General features: G+C 27.4%; 1 protein-coding gene across 1 annotated transcript in view; it reads left to right on the top strand.

Annotated features, from left to right (window-relative positions):
• Positions 1–26,476, top strand: part of LOC136071834 (nucleolar complex protein 3 homolog) — a 46,049-nt gene that overhangs the window by 6,873 nt on the left and 12,700 nt on the right. The window contains exons 4-13 of the mRNA XM_065797294.1: positions 6,270–6,430; positions 10,971–11,080; positions 11,445–11,487; positions 11,873–11,966; positions 12,048–12,235; positions 12,316–12,387; positions 17,035–17,088; positions 17,281–17,412; positions 22,973–23,053; positions 23,138–23,311. Coding sequence (XP_065653366.1) covers positions 6,270–6,430; positions 10,971–11,080; positions 11,445–11,487; positions 11,873–11,966; positions 12,048–12,235; positions 12,316–12,387; positions 17,035–17,088; positions 17,281–17,412; positions 22,973–23,053; positions 23,138–23,311 — 1,109 coding nt within the window. The remainder of the gene's footprint in view (positions 1–6,269; positions 6,431–10,970; positions 11,081–11,444; positions 11,488–11,872; positions 11,967–12,047; positions 12,236–12,315; positions 12,388–17,034; positions 17,089–17,280; positions 17,413–22,972; positions 23,054–23,137; positions 23,312–26,476) is intronic.

Below are 26,476 nucleotides of genomic sequence, written 5' to 3'. Positions count from 1 at the left end.
AAAGGTAGAAATTTTTAGTTAAGGTAGGATATGTGATATACCTCTAGTAAGGTATAATTTTCTACCTTATAAGGTAGAAAATTATACCTTTAAGTTAGAAAATTGTATGAAAAATAATTGTTTTTAATATAATTTTCTACCTTAAAAGGTAGAAAATTATACCTTACTAAGGGTATATCACATATCCTACCCTAAGGTAGAAATTTCTACCTTTTTTTTTTAGTGTGTAGAGACATAAATCTTGAGCCATGAGGTTTTCTTTAATGTATATAAGTCCAAATAAATAATACAAATTAAAACTAATTCAAAATTAAAAAAAATTAAAATGATTCTTGTCACCAATTTAATCAAAGCTAACTTTTTAACTTTCCTCTAGCATTATACATGTTATGCCTGTAATGATAAAGCTGTAAAAAAAAAATTTAATTTTCTCCTTTTCATAAACAATAAATTTCATACTTGCACAAGTCTTGCAAATTTTGTACATATCATTTTCCGATAATCTATCTGTCTTATCTTGGGTATCTATTGATATTTATGGATAGCAAGCATGGTGCTAAAAAATTTTCTTTCATAAATTTGGACTTATTTTGTAACTTTTTAAATAAAAAACTAAATTACTTTAATTAATAAAGCACTTTTTACTCAAAAAATATAAAATCACTAGAAGAAAAGTATTTCAAAATATTTAAGTTTAAATATTTCTTTTTTAAATATTTTAAATATTACTTCATTGAGTTTTTTAGTGATACTTTTACTTATAATATCAAATGTTTTATGATAATGGGTGATTACTATAAATCCGGACAAAATTGCTTACATCATATTTCTATATGCAACTAATACTTATTTTTTTAAACAATTTTTTAAATGTTGCAAATTTATTCTTCTTTTGAAATATATATTACCTTTTATATAAGTATTTTAAATTTAGTATTAAAAATGACGTCAAACGAGGAACTCCAGAGAAAACGTGTGAACCAGTTTTATCAAGAAAATTCAGATAAACCTAAATCATTCACTGTTTCTCATCTTGAAGCAGAAAACTTATCAAGATCGACTATATATGGAATTATTAAATGTGTAGAAGAAGATAAACCATTTGAAAGGCAAACTGGTAGTGGTAGAAAGCCGAAAATAATGACTAAGCGCGCCATCAGTTAACTTACCAAGCTTTTTGACCATAAATGTGGCATTTCTCAGCGTATAGCTTCAGAAAAGTTCAAATGTTCTCAGTCACTTATTTCTAAGACATTGAAAACCAAAACATCAATAAAAAAAAGAAAAAAAATGAAGATTCCAAGTCGAACTGAGAGCCAGAGAGCAAAAAACCGACATTTGTGTGGTCAACTTTATAAAAATTAAAAAGATTTTATTTGGGTTCTTGATGACGAGTCTTATTTTACTCTCTCGAACAGCCAAATTAATGGTAATGATAATTTCTATTCAAGTAACATTGAATTAACACCAAACAATGTTAAATTCAAAGAAAAAAAGAAATTTGAAGAAAAATTATTGATTTACGTGGTCATTTCGCCTTTTGGCCTATCAACTCCATACATTGTACAGTCTGGAACAGCTATTAACCAGCATATTTATGTTGATGGATCTTTGACTAAAAAACTATTACCACACATCAAACAGCTTCCAAAAAATACCAAATACATATTCTGGCCTGATCTAGCAAGTGCCCAATACTCAAACAAAGCTGTTAAGTTTTTGAATGAAAATGGTATAAAGTTTGTAACAAAAAGTGAAAACCCTCCAAATACGCCTGAATGTCGTTGTATTGAAGATTTTTGGTCTTGTATCAAAGGAGATGTTTACAAAAATGGTTGGCAGGCAGAGAATTTGGATCAATTACGCTCGAGAATAATTTACTGTTTTAAGAAGTTCGACAAAGAGCTGGTACAACGCTTGGCAGAGTCTACTAGTAGAAGACTCGACACAATAAGAAGACAAGGTCTTGTTGAATTAAGATAAACGTTTTTATCAAAATTAAAATAAGTTTGCTATTTTATTCTTTTTAAAACAATAAAATAGGTCTTCTAGATTAAAAGTTATTTAATTTTTAGTTTTGTCCAGATTTTTAGTAATCACCTGTTACTTACAGTGGGTGCTCATATTATTAGAAACACTGTCTTTTTTTTGAAAATTATGTGTTAAAGGTTATTTATTATAGAAATAAAAAGGTTGCAGACTATTTTTTCGTAACTTTTGAGTGTTGCGGTCTATATTTATTACAAAAAACATACTTATTTATATATTTTTTCAAATAATTCCACTATTGTACAAGCAAAAGATTACATATTGGTGATTTATTTTAGTATTTTGTTATCCCTCCCTTGGCACTTATTACTGCTTCTACACACCTTGGCATACTTTCTATGCATTTTATTGCATTATTTTGAATATCTATGTTATTGTGCCAGACTTTGATCATCTTTTCAATTAATATTTTGTTGGTGATCATTTCAGAAGCAATTTCCCTTTTCATGATCTCCCACAGATTTTCAATAGGGTTTAAATCTGGTGAGTTTCCAGGCCATGGTAGCACTGGAATTTTCTTTGCTTTAAGGTACTCTGTAACCTTCTTTGCTTTATGGCATGGGGCAGAATCATGCATAAATGTAAATTTTTGGTTCTTTGGGAACCATTCCTTCAACTGTGGTACCAATCTTGTGGCAAGAACTTTTATGTATTGGTCCTGGCGCATAGTTCCCTCAACGATATATAAGCGCCCTGTTCCATGTCCACTAATGACAGACCATTCCATTATACTTAGAGGATGCTTTACACGTTCTAAGATGCAGTCTTTGTGGAATTTTTCTCCAGCTCGTCTACGCACAAACTGTGATTTGTTCATCATTATCTGGATTGTCGATTCATCCCAGAAACATACCTAAACAACATCAAAAAAACTTATAAGTCAAAGTTTTAATGTAGGCAAATCTCTAAATGGAATGTGTACAATTATAAATGAAGTACTTACATTTTTCCAGTCATCGACTGTCAAATGCCAATGACTTTTAGCCCAAGCAAGGCGTTTTTGTTGCATTGCTAGAGTGAGCTTAGGCTTTTTAGCAGGTCGACAGCATCTAAATCCTTGTCTTTGAGTCGGCGACGAACTGTCATTGGAGATACTGGTATTCCAGCATCTTGTATTAAAGTGGTTAGTATTCGCCTAGGCTTATTCCTATTTTCTAGGCAAATATCTCGTATTTTTCTATCGTCTCTTGGCGTTGTTAGCCGTTTTCTACCAAAATGTCCTGTTCGTTGAGGAGTATAATCAGCATTTTTGTCCAGATTTTTTTTTATTCGGTTGACTGTTGCCACTGAAACCTTTGTCATTGATGCTATACACCTTTGAGAATAAGAAGTATTCTTAAATAATGCTCCAACTTCTCTCTTTTTTTGAGGGTGAAACATCTTTTGCCTTTCCCATATTGAACAAAACACGTGATTCTAGTAAACCGTTATAGAAGTCAAATTATATGTAAAAATATTGATTTAATCATGTTTAACTGTAAAAAATAGACACATAAATAGAACTCAATAACAAAACAATAAAAAAATCTTTGAAAACTTTAAAAAGAGAGCAATACACAAACAGCACTTCACGCGACAACAACACAGGTTTAACTGCCAAAATTGTCAAAATTCGGGAAAAACCCTATAACTTCATAATGAGATGAAATGCAATGTTGCCAAACTCCCAGATTAAAGTAAAAGGTACATACATACTATTTGTAAAATAAAAAAAATTATTTTGTTAAAATGTTTTGTTAATTTTGAACTTTATTCACAAAGTTTTTAAAATTTGGTCGTGTTTCTAATAATATGAGCACCCACTGTATAGCATCATAAAATATTATTTAATTTAAAAAATACATTAACTTTACATCTTAAAGATAGCATATAATATTACCATTACATCTAGAAAATCAGTTTTCAATACACAAACCATCTTTATGAATATTATAAACTTACTTAATATATTGAATATAATTTCCATATTATCAAAGGAATCATTTAAACTAAATCTGACATTAGCAGTACAATCTTATTAGTGATAATTTTATAAATAATGCAAACACATTCCAATAAACATTTTCAGCTTTATAATTATATATATATATATATATATATATATATATATATATATATATATATATATATATATATATATATACACACATATACATACAGGGTGCGGCAGCGATTCGCGAACTAATTTTCAGCTAGGTTTTGTGATGTAAATAAAATACTTCCGCATTTTGTTTTTGTTGATTAATGTTCATTGACCGTCTTAGATTTTAACAAAATAGTAAATAAAACACATTTTAGTCAAAAGTTTTACTATCGAAGCCAAAAGAACCAAAGTTTAAAATTTGATTCACACAGGTTTGTCTGCACGTGAAGTGATTTGTGGAGTATCTATAACTACATTTTACAAAGTGGTTAAATGTGGCAGTGCTGAAAGAGCCAAAATGCCTGTTCCAGTGAATAAAAAAGTTGATAAAAAGTTTACAGAAAAGATTAAAAAGCATGTTGAAAAGAATCCTACTCTATCTATCAGAAAGACAGCAAAATTGTTCAATTTTGATGAAAGGACAGTCAGAGGAACTCTAAAAACACTTAAAAAAGTCACTGTGGCCCGACCTTCATGTCAACCTTTAACAGAAAGACTAAAAACTTTACGATTGGAACGATCAAAGAAGCTTTTAAATCACCTAAAAAGCCATGCTTTGTTAACAGTTAAAGTTTTCTCAGATGAAAAACTTTTTAGTGTTGATTGTGTGATAAATAGGCAAAATGACAGATTCATTGCGCAGAAGGGTGACAAAACACCACCTGTGTGTCACACAAAGCACCCTCAGTCCATCACGATGCTTCTAATGGAGAGAAATGTCCACCAATCTACAAAGAGAAAGGAAAAGTTACCTCTGATGTGTATATTAGCTTACTAAAACACTATGTGGTGCCATGGCTGAAAAAGACATTTCCAGAAAACAATTACATTTTTCAACAGAACTATGCACCTTGTCATGGATCGAGAAAAACTAAACAATATCTTCAGGACAAAATGGCTAATTTCAGGCCCAAACACTTGGCCACCATCCGGCCCTGACCTGAATCCCCTTGACTATAGTGTGCGGAGTGTAGTTGAGAGTAAGGGTTGCAAAAAGGCCCACTTAAGTGTCAAGTCACTGAAGTTATCAATTACCCATGCTTGGAACTCAATATCAAGGGATATTGAGTTCCAAGCATTATATAACAAGCACCTACCAATACTTGAAATGTATTGGTAGGTGCTTGTTATGGAAAAAGTATTTATCTTCAACTTTTCTTCTATTAATATTCCATGAATATAATTTTTTAGTGCTTTAAAAATTCATTTTAAAAAATATTCTTAAAAGTTTGGGTATCGCTGCCGCACCATGTATATATATATATATATATATATATATATATATATACATATAAATATATATATATAAATATATATATATGTATGTATGTATATATATATATATATATATATATATATATATATATTCATTTAAAATGCAAATATACTTAATATAAGTATAACTATCAATAACAAATAGTTACTACAATATGGAATCTTTATTAACTACCGCACCACGATTCAAAAACTACCATTTTTTAATTTACTCGATTAAACATTTATTTTAAAAATATGTCAAGTATAGCATAAGTGCCCTTATGTTACTATTTAGTGTTGCATAAGGACTACTTTTGCCCTCATGCTACAAACTTCCATAACATGTTGGCAAATTTGTAACATAAGGGCATTCAGCGTTACTTGAGGACAAAAATGTAACATAAGGGCAAAAAACATAGTGCTAGAGTATGTAATTTGTACGTGAGCGCCTACTGGAATTACTACTATTACTACTACTACTACTACTGCTACTACTACTAATAATAATAATAATAATAATAATAATAATAATAATAATAATAATAATAATAATAATAATAATAATAATAACAATAATAATAATGATAATAATAATAATAATACTATTAAATATAAGAAATGTGCTGTCTCAAACATTATATAATGTTTTTTATCTCAAGCATCTGCTAGATTTCAATAGTATCTCAATTGAGTAGTTATTGCTTGTCATTGTATTTGTTTCAAAATAATTTTGTGTTATGCTTTTTTTTCTTAGTTTTATGTTATACTTTTTTAAAATTATATGTTAAATTTTCATTTATATTTTGTGTCATAATTTTAGAGGAAGAAGTTTCACCTCATTTTACAACACCTGAGAAAAGTTCTGTGGTTCAAGAACTTAGTGCAATTGAACTGATGGCAAAGTACAATGCTGATATTAATAACAAAAAAATAGAGATAGCTCATATTTCACAAAGTGTTATCGAAAATCCAGAGGAGAATGTTAGTGCTTACAATATCAGTAAATGCATACTTAGACACATCTGTGTGTATGTGTTTGTGTGTATATATATATATTAGGGTGGATTTCAAAATTATTTATTTTCAAGAAGCGCTATATATACATATATCAACCCTTGGAATTAGGGTCGGCATTCGGCAATGCTGACCTAACTGCCGACCTAAAAGTGTTAGAGGTTGGCAAAAAATTGCCGACCTCATTTCGATGTTTTATGGTAAGACCTTTGTATCAAATTTTTTTGCCAACCTCTAAAAAATCTAGGGAAATTGAGGTTGGCAAATTATTGCCGACCTCAATTTATCTAATTCCGAGGGTTGATATATATATATATATATATATATATATATATATATATATATATGTTTTTTTGTTTTGTTTTGTTATTCACCTCCTCAAGGCCAAGAAGGCCACTACAGATGAGGAGGCTACTTAATAGTGGTTATAACCCTCTCTCAACTCTATTACTCCGAAACACGAACCTCGACGAACAAGGCCGCTGTGCGGAGAAACAAGTTGAGAGCGGTACTACCAGGGACGTGGTAGGGATCGAACTCGGAACCTCTCGCTTATGAAGCGAGCGCTTTACCACTACACCACTACCGCATATATATATATGTGTATATATATATATATATATATATATATATATATATATATATATATATATATATATATATATATTAACGGTTCTTTAAAAAAATTGATTTTTTTTTCAAAAAGCAGCATACTGTGTAGGGTTCTTACATATATATAAAGGTTTTATAGAAATTTTAAGGTCTGTGTTAGCTTCTGTCGGGGGTTGCACACAAAATCAGATTTTATAGCATTTTATAGAAAAATAAGGTTAAAGTTAGCAATTTTCATCTTAATTTTGTTTTTTATTATTTAATTTTTGTCATCAATTTATACAATATAAATCCTCTAATAATATACTGTTTTAAAAAAGTTAGTTATTTTCATCTTAATTGTGTTTTTTATAATTTAATTTTTGTCATCTAGTTATGCAATATAAATCATCTAATAATATACTGTTTTAAAAAAGGAATATAATTTTATATATTTTAAATATTACTTGACTATCCTTTGTATGGTTGCAGTTCTTTTCTTATATCATTTACCAGTAATATATTCTCAGTGTTGGCAAAATATGAGTTTTGTTTTAAAACTTGCACCTCCTTTTACTTTACATCAATATTTGCATTTCTTATTAATTGAGCCAGATACCATAAATTTTGAGTGGGACCTATTGCTAAACAATGCAAATTAAAATGGAACCATCCTGGTGCATAATAATTGTAACCAAGTCAACAAGTTCTTTTGTCGACATTACTGTAGAAATATATAAACATAGAACACGATTTGCTTTTGTGAGCGACCGAGCATGATGAATGCTCCAGGAGAACTTTTAAACATTTTATTTGAAACCTCTTCTGATTGAATAGATAAACAGATACTTTAAAGAAATTTTTGATCTGAACTTTTTGTACTAAGAGTTTTATCAGTAAGCCAAGAGCAGCTACTTGCTGTATTTGCTACTTGCAGCCATGGCACAGTGGTTAGAGTTCTGGCTCAGAACTTAGAGGTCCAAGGTTCGACGCCGGCTCTAACTTAATAGGCGACATTGGTAAGGAAGGAGGCATGAACTTCTAGTTAAATGCTCTCCTGCGGTGTTCCGTGACAAGACTGTAAGGACTTCTGGGAGCACCTAAATAACCTATAAAAAAAAAAAGTATTTGAAGAGCACCTTTTATTTTTTCAAAAGGAACTACTGTTAAATTAGTTAATCCTCTGTTATTTTATTACCGATATTTCCTTTAAAAGATGCTGGGCCAGAAGTTTTTCCATCAATTAACTCGGACACATGTTTACACGGAAGTTCATTTAAATGGAGTTGACAAGTGAGCCATTGGATTGGTCTATCAAGTTCCGTTTATTATTTTTTATCACTCCTCCAAACTAACCAGTATTTGCTACAGTTACATCACATAATATAGCATTTAAAGAACCACTAATACCAGTTTCAAATATTAAAAAAAAACTTAGTTTCTCCGTGCAGCGGCCTTGATCGGCAACGTTCGTGTTTCAGAGTTAAAGAGTTGAGAGAGGGTTGCACCACGAATAACAACTAAAAAAAAAAATGAGTAGCCTCCTCGACTGTAGTGACCCCCTCGGGCCTTGGGGAGGTGAATAATCTAAAAAAAAAAAAAAAAATGGAGATTTTCATCAGCAATGCAGCGAAAAGTTCCATCATCAGGTGTTAGATGATCTAAATAGCTGCTGCTTGGTTGTCTAACTATTGTATTATGTTCTTCTTTAATTGTTCTTGTAGTTGTTATTGTATTGTCTTTTCTTCCATCAAAATCAATATATTGTAGTTTCAAATTTTCACATTTTCTCCCATTACATTTTTTTGTCGAACACAGTCTTTCTTGTTCTTCTTTTTTCCTATCAAGCATATTTGATTCATTTAGTATTCCCACGTCTTTTAGAGCAGCATTAACAATAGCACCAGTTGCTCTGCAACTGACATAATAACGTTCTGCCACAATAGTCACTTCATCATAAAAAATCCTATTTTGATTACATTTGTTTAAGAAATTATCAGATTCATAAAGTTTGTCATTTTCATCATTAGATTTATTTAGTTTGTCGCTTTCCTCAGATTCATACAAATTATCATCAGTAATGCAATTATTTACATTTCTCTTTCTCTACATTTTTGTGTGTATTTAACTGCTGTTGCCTTGTTACAAATTTTTTTTCTTAATTTTTTAAAGTAGATGTGTAAGTATGATCAAGTTGTCCAAGTTGATTTTTGTGTTGCTATTGTCTAACAATCCATTCCGTACTTTCATTTGTAGTACATCTGCATTTCTCTCTTTCTACTCCTGCATCATATCAATTGCACAAACATATATCAAATATATTGTCAAAAGCTTTCAATTTCAGACCTTTTGCCTTTGGAATTTTTATTTCTGCATACATAAAAGCAATGTTTTACAACATCTCTTTTTGTTAGTATGATTGCTGTTGGAAATTTAGAACCTTGCCCAGATGTTAAGTTATCAGTATTACTGCAAGTATGAAATGCTGCCATGTATGATTTGCTTTTTATTAATTATATACTACTTTAATTACTAAGAAATAAAATATATACTATAAAATGTATAACAAAGTCGCTAAGAAAAATTTAATAAAATGTTATTAAAATTTACTGCAACTTGTACAAATTACTAGTTCGGGTTATCTTTATCGTATACCACTTTTTCAGAAAAAAAAGAAAAAAATGAAAGAAAAGATTGCTGCCCCATCCCAAACACTCATGTAAACATTGATGTATGTAGTTAAGCCCCATCAACAGGCTAATTTTAGTCTGATGTCAAAGTGTCTAATCACACATCTAAACAAGCATTTGTAGTTGTGTGTGTATATATATATATATATATATATATATATATATATATATATATATATATATATATATATATATATATATATATATATATATATATTTATATATATATATATATATATATATATACACACACACACTGAGGCATATTCGTTTAGAGGCATCAATTTTTTTCTCTTTATCTTAATTTTTTTCTATGTATTGTCAACTGATATGCATGCAAGTAATTATCAAAATAATTGTTGTGTTGTGGGCTTATAAAAACCACAACAAAAATTTTTCTATGTGTCTTTATTAACATGAGAGTATGTTTGATATACAAAAGCACATTTTTTAATTGAAATATATTTATAGACGCGATCAGGTTAATAACGGTAATTATTGATTTTTAATCACTTTTACACAAATAAATTGATAAATTTTAGTGTAATTTGATCTTTTGCTCTGCCAGTATCATTTTTATTTTACAAAATGCCTAAAGGAAAGTATTTGACAGATGCTGAAAAATACAAATTAATTTATATCGTGTGGGGAATGCTATCAAGAAAAGTTTATGACGCTAAAGCAGCCGGACACCAATTTAAAACTGTTACTGAGTTAAAGTGTAAAATCCTTGAAGCATGGTCCGAGTTGGATCAAGCTACACTTCAACGACTAATGGAATCAATGAAAGGCAGAATTTTTGAGGTGATCCAGTGTAATGGAGGACATACGCATTACTAATTTCCATCTTTTAATGTCAAAAATATGACTGCGTCTATAGATATATTCCAATTAAAAAATGTACTTTTGTATATCAAATATACTTTCATGTTAATAAAGACACATAGAAAAAAATTTTTTGTGATTTTTATTAGCCCACAACACAACAATTATTTTGATAATAACTTGCATGCATATCAGTTGACAATACATAGAAAAAAGTTAAGATAAAGAGAAAAAAATTGATGCGTCTAAACGAATATGCCTCAGTGTATATATATATATATATATATATATATATATATATATATATATATATATATATATATATATATATATATATATATATATATATATATATATATATATATATTAAAAAGATGAATAAAGCATGTTTGTAATTTTAGATTGCCAAGTTAAAAGTGCTTATTACTTATTGTAAAAAAGAAAATCCTTCTGTGATACGAAAACTATCATTTTTATCATTGCTTGAAGTATTTAAAGATATTATTCCCAGGTTTTTTCTTTTATTTAATACTTAAAATATATTATGTTAAAATATATTTTAAACTAAAATAGTAAATTTAATTTGTAATTAATATGGTTTATATGGTTCCTGAACAATTTAAAAAACTAAAATATTTTAAATATACTGCAACATTTGTTAACCATTTGTGATTTTTTCAAAATAAAGAAATTTGTTTCATGAGTTGTGGTTTAAAACAAGCAAATTTCATGCACTAGTTATACATATTTATAAATATCAGAAAAAATGTTTTCTAATGTTGCAGATAATTTATTTTAAAGTTGCTTGATTTTGTTTCAATTTTATTGTTGTAATAAATTTGTAAAAATTTTAAAGTTTATTTTTTATTGTATAGCTATAGAATTAGAGAACTAAGTGAAGAAGAAAAAACTGCAAAAGTAATGAACTTTGTATTTTCTAATTATTATTTAATAACACCATAAATTTGTAGTTTTATGCAAGTTTTTGCATAAAAAATGAATACATTTTTGCATTTTGCATCTTTTTAATAACTTTTTGTAACTTTATTTAGACTTTATTTATGATGGTCATTTAATAACAGGAAATTTTTTTTTTTAAAAGAACACTAATCGAAAAATATATAAAAATAATAATACTTAAAATTTTATTTTGAAAAAAGCATGTCATTAAAGTAGATAATAGTATCTATGTTTATTTGAAAAAGTGAGAGTAGGTAATAAAATGATGTATATTTTTAAAAAAGATAGAAGTAGATAATATCATAATCTACTCCTATTTAAACTTATTTTTTTTTATTTTCAGATTAGTTGGGATGTTAAAAAAGTTCGTGAATTTGAGGAATGTTTAATTACAAGTTATCAGTCATATTTGCAAAGTTTAGAGGACACTTTAAAAGGTTATTTTATTTTATTCTAAGGTAAAATGATTAAAATAATTTTTTTCCATTTCTTTTAATTATTTGTTTTGGTTACTTTAGACTGTTTAAAAATATTGAAAAAAAATAGTAAAATATCTTTATCTATCAAAAAAAAGCTTTCTAAGCTTGCTGCTTTGTGTACGAAATGCTTCTGTGAGCTCCTTGAAAGTGCATCACATTTTAATTTTCGAACTAACATCATAGCTATAATTGTACCTAAAATGGAGTTATCCGGTGATCTTTTAGAGGTTTGTTTCCCATGTTGCATTCTTTGTACTTTTTTTTTCTTATATGTTAATTTTTTTTTTATCCTGTTTCCAATTTAAAGGCTGGAATAAATTGTTTCAGTACAATAAAGAATATTTTTTGCAATGATTCAGTTGGTGATATTTCATTAGAAGTAAGTCTTTCTGATGTTTTATATCATAGTTTAAAATATAAATATTAAAAATATAATATTTAACATAAATTCAACATAAGTTGTAAGTAGTACAATGTAAATTAAAGGTTGTTTAAGTATTTTTAAGTTATTTACAAAAATTTAATCAAATCAGATTAAATAATTTTATTATTAAATAAATAAAAAGTAGTTTAAATCAAAGCACTTATCTTTTTAAAAGTTTTACACAGTCATATATTTGTGTATACAATTTGAAAATTGTTTTTAAATTATATATATAAATTAAATATAATAAGTTTAAATATTTTTATAATCATTTTGTAAATATTTTGAATAAAATAATGTGAAGGTATTTATAACTCATAACTATATATATATGTATATATATATATATATATATATATATATATATATATATATATATATATATATATATATATATATATATATATATATATATATATATATATATATTAGGGTTAGCCAAAATCAAAAAATTGGCTACATGAAATCTTGTTCCTCAACATAATAAAAGTATTAATTGAAAAAAAAAACGTAATAGGATGATTCTGTTCTGCCAAATTTATATAAAGATTTGTGTTTTTATGCTTAAGTGTTGCCCTAAAAAAATCGAACATAAGGAAGTAAGAGGGGGATGGTAAATATTTTGCATCAACTCTAAACGTTTAAGATGCTTTTTAATCATCAAAAGTATATTTTACTTTTAAAAATTGGCTTTTGGATTGAGCCATATACGAAAAAAGTTGCTTTTTATTAAGAATATCAACAAGTTTTAACTGAGCAGGCCAAAAAGCAAAAAAAGTTTTGAAAAAATTAGGGCAGGCCAAAAAACAATTTTGAAAGTTTACATCTACAAAAAAATATTATCCTTTGCACATGATAATACTATTAAAAAAAGAATCGAAAAAAACATTGATATGATTATTTTTGTTTTTAGCCTAAAATATGTCAAAATTAGGATTTTTGTAGGAAAGTCTAAAATGATTAGGACTTTTATATAATAGTAAATATTTGCTATAAACAATATTTTTTTCAGTAAAATAGCTGTCTTGATACTCATAAAAGAGGGTTATAAATTGTTTGTATTGTGTTAAATCAGCAAATAATTGCCGCTCTTTTTTGATTATGGATCTTTGACTGGTTTAAAAACTTTGTTTTGTTTAGCTCGCCCTGAAGATAAAAAAATTTTTTTGAATTTGTTCTGTATGTTTATTTTTATGTATATATTTGAACTATCTTCTTAACTAATTTTTATGTATTGATAGTTACTTTAAAGGTTCGAAAACAGCTTCATTTTAAATAAACTAGATTTTCGTCCCATTCCTACGAATGAATTTTGAAACATTTTTCCATATTCTTCTAAATTATAGAAACACATCACTGCCACTAGAAAAATTGATAATTCTGCAACATCTTATAAGTTTATATGCAAGCTACTTTAAATTGTTCTTTTTTAAATTATATGCAATTTTTATTTGCAGTTATTTAAAAAAAATTTTTTCAATATCAAGGGACCTAATGCAAATTACATAAGGAATGTTTCCCTGATAAAGCATTTTGATTTTGATAATTGTAAAATGTATAATAACATCAGTTGCTGTCTGTTTTCAAAATAAAGTTTTCCAAAATGACTCAAAGAATAATTAAAAAATATGATGGAGCCTTGATAGCCAGAGAGCAGTTTTTATAAATTTGCATTGCAACTGTTCATAGATTTTGAATCTCTGAGATTCAAAATCTATGAACAGTTGGAATGCAAAAAGTGAAAATGAATTTTTACAAATTATTTATTCCGCCTATTTATAACTAGTTTGAACTCTATCCTGCCTATTCATCTAGTTTCAACTTTTGAGAGCTGCAAACAATGTCTTATTCTTAGTCAGTCTGGCTCTAACATAATATTTCTTATTTGGAAAATGAATATGAAAAATATTATCCTTGGATTATTTGAACAAGTAAATTTCATTTTTAAAATTGTTTTTTTATTCATTCATACTTTCACTGTTACATAAGAGATGCCATTGTAAAAATAGTTTGAATTTATGTTAACAATATATATGACTAATATAAACCACTACCAGTGCAGTAGTATATAGTTAGGGCTTGCCTTGTACACAAGAAGTTCTGAGTTCCAACCCAGTATGTCCATTCTTATCATTGTTATATATATATATATATATATATATATATATATATATATATATACACACTTTCAAAGGTCACCCCATCCTGTCTTACTTGGAGTACTGGTTTTAAGCATTTAATATGTCTATTGTTTGATGAAAAAACAGTAGGAATAAAATTAAAAAGTACAGTACAGTAAAAAACAAAATACAGTAAACACTATGCAGTAAATTTGTATTCCAGTTTTCTAGGATATAAAAACAGGATATAAAAATGTGTTTAAAAATAATGATTATATAAGAATTAAATCTTAAAAAAAAAATTACCGCCCCACCCCCAATCTAATAACCATTCCCCCAATCTAAGCTAGCTCCAATGTATCTTCACCTATCCCTATAACTACAACAACTCAATCAATTAATTTTTATCATTGAATCTACTCCCCCTAGCTATTCAACCCTTCCCTACAATTAGATTGGTGAAAGTAGATTTTGTTAAAAACAATTTGTTAAAAAATAAGCATAATATTTAGTCTTTTACTCAGCATTTTAAACATGTTTTTTGAAAAAAACACGCTGCATTGGGAGGTCATTGCAAAACAAACTTCTTTATGGTAAAGTTTGAATTATTTTTATTATTATCTTAGTATAACCTTTTAAGTAGAGTTGTAAAATATTGTTTTCAATCTAAGCTGGTGGTATTTACATAAAACATAAATTGTATTAAAAGTATCCTATGCTTATTAAAAAAAAAATCTTGTATTGTGACATGCATGTCATTTGTTTGTTTGTTTACACGAAGAACAATAGAAATATGCAATTATTAGTAAGTATTAAACCAAACAAATTTAAAAACAGAACAGATGCAATGGAAGTTTTGTTTTAGTTTTATTTAATTAATTCAGACTAAAAATAAAATTCGGCAGAACTTAGAGATGAGCTACATAAACACTTTCATAACAAAAAATGATTTTTATTGTAAAAGGAACAATATTTTATGCAGCCATTAGTAAAATTGATTCATTGAAAAGTTTATGTGGTACTGTGATAACTAAAAAATGAGAGTTTTCATATAGGGCTATAATAAAAACAAATGTTTAGAAAATGAAAATTATATTTACTTTAATTGAAGGTACATCACTTATCTTTAGTATAAAATTAATGAACATTCGAATATGGTCTATCATCATCAGTTTGACGTAGTTTTATCATGATGTTGGAACAGGAGCATTGTACAGCATTTGACGAATGCATCTTTTGATTCAGGTAATCAATTGTTTGCAATTCTTAGCTCTCCAGTTGTTTTTGTATACTAACGAACTCAAATATCCAAAGAAATTTTCAATTGGGCAACACTGAGGCAAGTTTGTTGGATTGCGGTTTTTTGGTACATATGGGATGTTTTGCCTTTCCAAGAAGACTTGTGTTTTTTTAGCATAATGCAATCGTGCTTTATCCGGGCAAATCAAGTAATTGCCATCTGAATTATATTTGTGAAGAAATGGAATCAATATTTTCTTCAAACATTGATTTTAGTATACTTCTTGATTAATAGCCAAACCACTTGGCTTAAACAATGGCTTGGAAATTTCCCTCTCAGACATGGCAATGTACAGCATTACTTCCAGCTCAAACTTGTGTTTATGTTTATATTTTACTTTTGTAGGTGTTGTAGAACTTTTGTCTGCATAATATTGATCATATCCTGGAACTTGCGTTTAGGAGAGGGGGAAGTAATCTTTTGCATCCAAAACAAAATATTTTCCAGAGTAATTTTGGGTCATCTAGCGGCATTGAGATTTCACGGTTGAAATTTGTTGCTCAGTGTATTCCAGTGCTCTTGTTTTATTTTGGCACCTTATTCCTTATTTTTTCAACGATTTGCAGATATAAGGCTGTGTACACTTGAACTTTTCTGCAGCATCTCATTGAATTATTGAATCATTGTTGTTGAAAGCACCGTGAAACAAACAAAATCCATTCTTGTTCATTATTTTAGCTGGTCTTCCACTACCACTTTTACGATCGGTTGTTAAGGATGCCAAAATACGGTAAATAGTTGAAACCGGAACATTTTCGGTTTTAAAATGATTCACAGTAAACTTTTTTCCTAGATTTTTGTGGATTTGATAGAACTTTTTAATGCGCTTGCGTAGTATATCTTGTTTTGATGGCATTTTAAATGCAACTGAATTAGCTGATGCAAAACAAAACATATGATAGGTTTTTAAACAGAGAGCGTATAGTTTCACATAGGAGTAATTTTCTTTTTTTGACTTTTGCAGTTTGATTTCAGAGGGTTAGAATTATTCTCATTATTTAGTTATCACCCGATATATATATATATATATATATATATATATATATATATATATATATATATATATATATATATATATATATATATATATATATATATGTATATATATATATATATATATATGTAAATATTAATTATAGAAATTAGTTTAACACAAAAGTATTTTTTCTTTTTAAAAATTAGGTTGTAAAGTTTATTAATAAACTTGTCAAATCTAAGCCAAATGTGAAATCACAGGTTTCAACTTTTGTATATTTATTTTATTTTTGTAGTTGATTTTTCAAATCCTAATGAATTTGAATAGATTTCTTTTTCGTTCAATTTTATTTTATTTGTTTAACTATTTAATTTTTTTTGTAAAAATTTAAAAATTAATGAAACAAAAATTTTTGTAAAAAATGCTAAAAAAATTTTTTTTTGTTCTATTAGGTTTTAGAATCTTTTTTATATTTACGTATTAATGCAGATGCTCTTAAAATGGCAGCTGTGAAAGGTAACAAGATTGAAAGACTAAAACAAAAGCATGAGGCTATGAAGAAGATGTCTCGTAAGGAAAAAAAGGTAAATTTACTGAAAAGTTGTTTATTAAATATACCAGATAAAATTTCATGCATTTTTATATATTTTGATTATTTCAATACATACAATATATTTTGATTATTTCAATACATGATTATTTCAATACAACTGGAAAATTATTTTTTTAAAAGCAAATGTTTAAAAAATTAAGTAACCTAATTTCTGGGTGTTTTAAAACTTGTGTTATTGTTACAAATAGTATTTTGTTCATATCCTGCATTTTTTGTTATATTATGTACGTTTCAACTGCTAAATGTTCAACTGCTAAATGTTCAACTGCTAAATTGTTATATTATGTACGTTCAACTGCTAAATGCAGTTCAAACTTATTGCATTTTTTACTATAACTAGTGGCAACTTCTAACGTAGAAAATTGTAAATAATCTTCATAGCAAATTTTAAAATGGTTCATAATTTATCATTAAACATCAAATATCATAGTTTATAATTATGTAATATCATAATTAATAATTAAATATCAAAAAATAAAAAAAGCAAAAATCTCTTTCCAAGAAAAAAAAGGCTGTTTTTTCAGTTAGGGGAGGTGGAGGGCAGGTTTCACCTCCCTATTATTAGTATTGTCCCTGGAATCAATTTTAACATGCATTGTCATTACACAAGTGGATATCTTTTCAGAGCTCATTTCAGAGCATTTTCCCTGGCCTCCCTGGTGTTGTCTTCTCTAAAAACAATTTTAACATCCATTTCATTGGGACTACATAAATGCTGAAAGTTTTAAATATCCATTCAGAGTAAACTTAACTTTTGTTTGTTGGCAATTAGTTTAAATAACTATTTTTAATAATAAATGAACAAAAGTAAAAAATTTTAATCTTAATACAATGTAGTATTTGCACTAATTTAATTTAGAATGAACAAACTTTTTATCTTTCACTATTTTTTCTTTAGCTATTTTATTCACTATTTTGCAAATAAAATAGCTAAAAATCGACAAAACTAAAGTTTTTTTTCTTTTCCATATTCTTGTAGACTTTGATAGTAGTAAAAAGTTTTATTTCTTTCATATATTCTTGTAGACTTTGATAGTAGTAAAAAGTTTTATTTCTTTCATATATTCTTGTAGACTTTGATAGTAGTAAAAAGTTTTATTTCTTTCATATATTCTTGTAGGCTTTGATAATAGTAAAAAGTTTTGTTTCTTTCATATATTCTTGTAGACTTTGATAATAGTAAAAAGTTTTGTTTCTTTCATATATTCTTGTAGACTTTGATAGTAGTAAAAAGTTTTATTTCTTTCATATATTCTTGTAGACTTTGATAGTAGTAAAAAGTTTTATTTCTTTCATATATTCTTGTAGACTTTGATAGTAGTAAAAAGTTTTATTTCTTTCATATATTCTTGTAGACTTTGATAGTAGTAAAAAGTTTTATTTCTCTCATATATTCTTGTAGACTTTGATAATAGTAAAAAGTTTTGTTTCTTTCCCATATTTATCAGGTTTTTCAAAAAATTTTGAAAAATCTGATAAATTAAGATAAAGATAAATGTTTTATCATTTTAAGGTATTGTTTTATAGTTTAAATTACTTAGGTTGATCAATGAATGAAATATTTTAGTTATATTATCATTAAATTAATCATTTTTAAGTGTTTGATCAGTACTTAAAAGTTTGTTCTGATCAAGCTTCACTTCCTATATTTGTGTTTTTTTCTTTTGATTCCTAGGATTTCCCGCAGACAAATTTCTCAATCTCGAAATCTTGGGATTGAAAATGTCAGGGATTTTTGCCATCCCTAGTCCAGAGAAAATTATTTTTTCATTTTTTCCTTTATTTATCCTGATAATAATGTCATGTTCATTTTTGTTACCAAGTTTACTATCTATAATTATTCATTTTTTTGCAGAATGCAAATAACTCTCTACCTACCTAGCTCTACCTTGCTCTACCTCGCCTACCTTGCTCTACCTATGAATTGACCTTTTGAAGTTTTCAGATATTAATTTCATATTTGTTATTATTATTTGTTAATTTATTTTAGGCTTTAAAAGTTAGTTAAGCTATTTGTTAATATTTTGTGCCTAATAAGTTAGTTATAAGTTAGTTATAAGTTAGTTATAAGTTAGTTTTAAGTTAGTTATAAGTTAGTTATAAGTTTGTGCTTTATTATAGTTGTTAAGTTTTATAACTTTATAAGTTGAGCTAATTTTCTCTTCATCTAATACAAAATCTAAGGAGAAAATGAATTTAAAACATTAAGACAAAATTTATTTAATAAGATCCATGGCTCAAGTTACCATCATATAGTCATATCTTCTTTGTATATTTTGCATTCTGTTGACTTATTTCACTTGATTTTTTTACCATTTCTTAAAGTCAGCTTATCTTTGCATTTTTTAATCTCCATTGTCTACCAAAGTTTTGAATACTTAATGGTCTCTCATTGTACAAAACAGCTAGCACTTCAAAACCCATCATTATAAAAATTACAATTGTTTTTGTTTGAAAAGTCTATTATTATATTCTATATATATTAAAAGTCTACTATTATATATTTGAAAAGTCTATTATATATTATCATTAAAAATAACTTTTCTTTTACTTAAAAATTTCTCAAACTGAGTTGAGGAATAAAAAATTGTGCTTTTTGTTAAATTTGTTTCAAATTTAATTTTGTTTTATTTAATTTAATGTTAATGTTCATGTTCATTTTATATTCATTTTATGCTCAACAATTGTTTGTTTATTAATGTATATTAAGAAAATTTATTTCATTATAAAAACGCTTATAACTAACCAAGTATAAAAGCTTAAATAAATTTATGGAATTTTTAAAACAAATTTAGGTTCTATTTACAACTTTTAATATAATTATATCTTATTCATTGTAATGTAAAAGGTATAATTATAACTAAGTTACATTTCGGACGTTCTATGCTCAGTTAGTTTCTTTGCATAGCGACCTTGTTTGTCAAGGTTCTTGTTCCAGAGGATTGAGCAAGGGTTGTAACAGCAATTTAAAAATTAAAAAATTTACCTCTTTGGCTTTAATGATCCCCTCAATTTTCAGTTAAAAAAAAGATTTTCTTTTTAAATTTCTTTTCATTGTAATTTTATAGTTTACTAGAGTTCAATTTTCTTGCTTGAAAAAACTTTGTGCTTGCGCAGCTAATATATTTTGAACTGATGCATCACCATTAAAAGTTGAACAAATTTAAAATGTAATTATTATATGTGGTAACTTGGAAACTATAAATTTTTGTTGCCAAAAACAGCGCTTGCAAAAAAAACTTATAAATTTTAATTTTGACATTTAGCTCAAAATATACATGTTGTAGAATTAACAAGTTTTTATGAGCAAGTCAAATAAAAGTTTAATAATGCTGAGAAATGAAATAAAATCAGCCCTGTTCTAATGTTATTTGCACTCTTAAGTTTAGAAATACTTACCTAAATCCAGGTAAGTATTTTTAAACTTAAGAGTGTATATGTTACTAAGAGATATATAACACAAAAATAAAAATAACATCAAAAGAACAACAAAAAGAAATAACTTTTTTTAAATCTATAAAAATAAGAAATAACAGCTTTTTTTCCAAAATACTTTTTTAATTAGATAAGTTGTTTATATCTAGCCCAAACTAAAATCCTCATTCAATGTATGTACAGTGCTGGCAAAAAGTCTTGCAACAAGGCATAATTTTAAACAAATCAATGTTTGCAATGTGTTCACAAATGCAAAAAGTCTTGCAACATCATAATTACTTTTCATAATTACTTCCAAAAACAATAATACTTCCAAATATATTATATTTTCACCAAAAACAAGTTCAATTATTTTTATTACATTGTATAATCATTTTAAACAGATGTACTAATAATACTTGGTAGGATATCCTTTGTTTTTTAACACAGCACTAATTCATTTGGGCATGGATTTGGCAAGATTTTTACATAGTCCTGATGTAATTTCTGTACACCATACATGGCGAATAGCATTTTTTAAACCATCTAATGAACTGCAGTTCTTAGCAGATACACGCTTCTTGATTAACATCCAAAGATTTTCAATTGGGTTGAGTTCTGGATAATTTCCAGGCCAATCAAGCAACTGTATGTTTTTTGATCCAAGCCACTGCTTCACAGACTTCCCAGTGTGGCATGGTGCTGAATCATGTTGAAAAATTTTGCACTGATGAATAATCATGAAATTGATTAGAGATTAATCCAAAACATTGAGGTACTTTTTTGCATTCATAGTTTCTCCTTTGGGCAAAAAGTATAAATCTCCGAGGCCATGAGCAGAAAAACAACCCCACACCATTACAGAAAGTGAATGCTTCACAGTTTTGCATGTGTATTTAGGATTGGTAGGATTAGAACTAGTAGGTCGACAAACAAAAAGCTTAACATCAGAGAACTGACGAAACATGGACTCATCACTGAACATCACCTGTGTCCACTGCTCTTCTGTTCAATCTTGATGTTTCTTGCAGAACTCAATGCACTTTTTTCTCATCTTTTCAGTTACTAATGGCTTCTTAAATGGCCTTTGTGCAGGTAAGTTTAATTCCGCAGAAAGTCTGTGACAGATTGTGCGCTTTGAGACATTAGAAAGTGTTGGTATGCTGTTCTGTAGGTCACCAGAGGTTATTGAAGGATTCATCTTGACCATTGTAACCATCCTGAGGTCAGTACGCTGTGAAGTGACTCTAGGATGTCCAGACCTTTTTTTAGGAGACAGGGGGATAACCTGCTTTACAACACGCCAAATTGTAGTGCGTTTGAATTTTTTTGAAATAGTTATGGGAGTTTTAATTAAAAAATTAAACAAAATCCAAGTGTCTGGAAACTTTTGGCCTGCAGTGTATATATATATATATCTATATATATATATATATATATATATATATATATATATATATATATATATATATATATATATATATATATATATATATTGTACACCCAGATCAAGGGTGCCACAAGTTAAAAATTATGAATATTGAGTTATGAATGTCATTTGATAGTATGTTTATTGTTGTACATGGTGACAAAATACCTCAAGTCTAAAACAAATATTTACAAAATGACACATAAAAATGGCACTCTTAGTTGGAAAAAGTATTAAAAACTAAAAACTTCAACCCTGGTTTTCTCAGTTTGACACTTTTTGACTTGTGGCACCCTTGATTTGGGTGTACGATATATATGTATATGTATATATATTTGTAATATATATATATATGTATTTATTTATTTATTTGTAATATATATATATATATATATATATATATATATATATATATATATATATATTATGTATTATATTATATATGTGTGTATATATATGTGTGTGTGTATATATATATATATATATATATATATATATATATATATATATATATATATATATATATATATATATATATATATATTATGTATTATATTATATATGTGTGTATATATATGTGTGTGTGTATATATATATATATATATATATATATATATATATATATATATATATATATATATATATATATATATATATATATATATATATGTATATATATATATATTAGAGGAAAAAAGTGGAAGATAAGTTAAATAAAGAATTACAAGAAGCTGAAGCAGTAGAGAGTGAAGACAAAGTACAAAAAGCTGTATGTTTTAAATTTTATTGTGTAGTCCACTACACATTAGAAATTGTTTATAAATATAATGATAATTGATCTCTCTATTTTCAGCAAACAGAACTTATCAAGTTTGTTTTTGTTACATACTTTCGCATATTAAAACATGGGAATAACTTGAATCTTCTGAACGTTGTGCTGCGAGGCTTGTCAAAATTTGCCCATCTTATTAATATTGAGTTTTTTGATGATCTCATGAATTGCTTACAGAGTTTACTATTAAAAGAGGTAAGTTGTTTATATGTAAATTGACTAGTTTTATTTATTTAGAAAGTTTTAAACTTGACTTGTTTATTAAAGTTATGTCTATGGGTTGACCATGAGGACAGTATTGTGAAGGAACTTTTTCCAAATGAAATGCATATGTAATATATTTTATATATATATATATATATATATATATATATATATATATATATATATATATATATATATTTATGTATGAAAAATATGTCACTAATATTAACTAAAAAGTTCTTCAAAAGTATTTGGGACCCAACAACATCAGATGGATCAATTAAAAAAGAACATCAAACTGGGGTCTGTCTGATGTTTTAGTGTCTTGAGCGACCACTAAAAATACTTTGTATTCAAAAAGTTTTTTATATCCAGTATTATTTTATTTAAGGGTTGAGAGCCAACATCAACAAAAGTATATATATATATATATATATGCGTGTGTATATATATATATATATATATATATATATATATATATATATATATATATATATATATGCGCATATATCAAGCCTTTTCAGGAGGCGTGTGCAGTCCCGCGTCTTATATGACTACGCATGCATTTTTTTTTTTGACAACTTGGTCATGGTTTTTGCATATATTGATAATTAGCATATGCGCTGAAAAAACCAAACTAACTTAAAGAGAAAATGAAAAATAAATATACCATAAACTGAAAAGAGAAATTAACTTAACAAATAGTAAAATAGATAAAGGTTAAACCAGAGAAAATAAAAGCATAAAACTAATATATTTTTTAATTTATAAGCGCTGTTTAGAAGTGCCAAGTTTTATCCACACCACCTCTCTGGTGTTTAACTTTTTTTACTTGTATTCAGCTTTGTTTGTAAAGGTTTTTAAAAAAACCGCAGCAATCAAAGCATGCAGAAAAATACTGGGCAAGTGTTCAATGATTTCAGTTAAACAAATTTCAAATAGGTTGCAGAAAATATTTAAGATACTTTTGACGGTTTGATGAATTGCAGGGGTGCGGTGGTCCCAGAGGCCATGCATGATTCCCGCATGGGCTTTTCACTTTTTTATTTAAATATGAGCCTTTTAGCACTTTTTACTTTTTTTGACATTCTTTAAAAAGCATTTTCAGAAAAATTTGAAATACTTTTCAATTAAGTAACTGCTAAATAAAACTACAATATAAAAACATTTTATATTCAAGGTATGAGTGTTGTGGCGTGTTTATGCTTTGCAAAAATGCTAGTTAAAATGCAGAATTAAACAAAAGCGTCAACTATCTATAAAAACACTTTCTCATTTTTGAAGAAAATTTTTTTTTTTTTCAAATTTTGATTATAAATTGTATTAAATTATATATTAAATTAAAATTTAACATGCAGTTTAATGCAATTTATATAAAAAAAATATTTATATTAAAAAAGTAACAGTACATAATAAAACTAAAATCTTTGATTTTTAATTTTGTGTTCCTCTTCAAACAATAAAAGTTGTATTTGGTTAAAATAACTTGACGGCAAAGATTTATTTTAAGGAAATCAAAACAAAAACTCTACAGCGCAGTGTTACCATTTTTTAGTTTTGAAGTATTACAAATCTCAACTTATTGGTTTGTATTATAAACTTTAACTTATTGGTGTGTATAAATGACATATTTGAATATAGTCAGATTTTTGGTGATATTTTAGGCATGTATATATATATACAAGCGCATTATTAAATGGTATTCCAATTGACGTTTTGTATACTGACTATACTGTCAAAAAGCATTTGACAGAGTATCACGCATAAAATTATGTGCTAAGGTTTATGCTTCCGGTATTGTTAGTATGCCTTTTAAATGGATTGAATCATTCTTATAGAATAGAAAACAATGAGTAGTGATGAGAAAATGCAAGGCAAATTGGGTTGATGTATTAAGTGGAGTACCATAGGGTTCTGTACTTTTCTTGATATTCACAAACAATTTACCAAGCAGACTTCTTAATAAATGTTGTTTGTATGCCGATGACAATAAAATAATCGCTTCTATTTATACAGAGGTTGATTGAAAATTATTTCAAAATGACATAAAAATACTTGATGAATGGTCTGTTGAATGGAAACTAGGTTTGAATTTTGAGAAGTGTAAAATAATGCATTTTGGTGCAAGTAATAAAAGTTATTCTTTTTACATGAAAAATGATGGTGAACTAAAAGAAGTTGAAAAATCTACTCTCGAAAAGGATATATATAACTAAGGATTTGAAATGGGAAAGAAATGTAAGAAATGCTGCCAGTAAAGCAAACATTATGCTTGCAATATTTAATAATACCTTTAGGTAAAAAGATAAATATCTCATGAAAATAAATTTATTGCATGTATGTAAGACCTCATTTAGAGTTTGCGCTTCAAGCTTGGACTCCCTATTATATAAAAGATATCAAAGAAAAAGTTCAAAAAAGAGCAACTAAATTGAAACCAGAATTAAGACATCTATGATATTATCAAAGACTAAAAATATTAGTTTAACAACTTTAGAAGTTCGAAGACTGAGAGGTGACCTTATACAACAATGTAAATTACATAAAGGTTTTGAATCTATTGATATGAAGATAGTCCAGATACAAATGCATTCAATTAATACACCAGGTCCAGCATCCGATATTAGAGGTTATAAAAATTGTGTTAAATCAGAGTTTGTTAAAAATTGCTTAAGTAAGTTATGCGGTAGTGGTGTAGTCGTAAAGCGCTCGCTTTACCACTTAGTGGTAAAGTTAAGTCATGCGGTAGTGGTATAGTGGTAAAGCGCTCGCTTCATAAGCGAGAGGTTCCGAGTTCGATCCCCACCACGTCCCTGGTAGTACTGCGCTCAACTTGTTTCTCCGCGCATCGGTCTTGTTCGTCAAGGTTCGTGTTTCGGGGTTATAGAGTTGAGAGAGGGTTATAACCACTATTAAGTAGCCTCCTCATTTGTAGTGGCTTTATCGGCCTCAAGGAGGTGAATAACAAAAAAACAAAAAAAAAAAGTAGACAACACTTCTATACAAACAGGGTCTTTGGATGGAATAATTTACCGGAATCGGTAGTGGAGTCTATATCAGTCAAAAAGTTTAAATCCAGACTTAAACTGATTGACATTGCAGATAATATTGAACAAGAAAAACAGGTTGCAGTTAAATTTTTAGACAGCTATTGTG

The sequence above is a fragment of the Hydra vulgaris genome, chromosome 05, assembly GCF_038396675.1.
Source record: "Hydra vulgaris chromosome 05, alternate assembly HydraT2T_AEP".
Taxonomy (NCBI): Eukaryota; Metazoa; Cnidaria; class Hydrozoa; order Anthoathecata; family Hydridae; genus Hydra; species Hydra vulgaris.
Note: the sequence above shows the minus strand (reverse complement) of the source record. Positions and strands in the feature narration are given on the sequence as shown.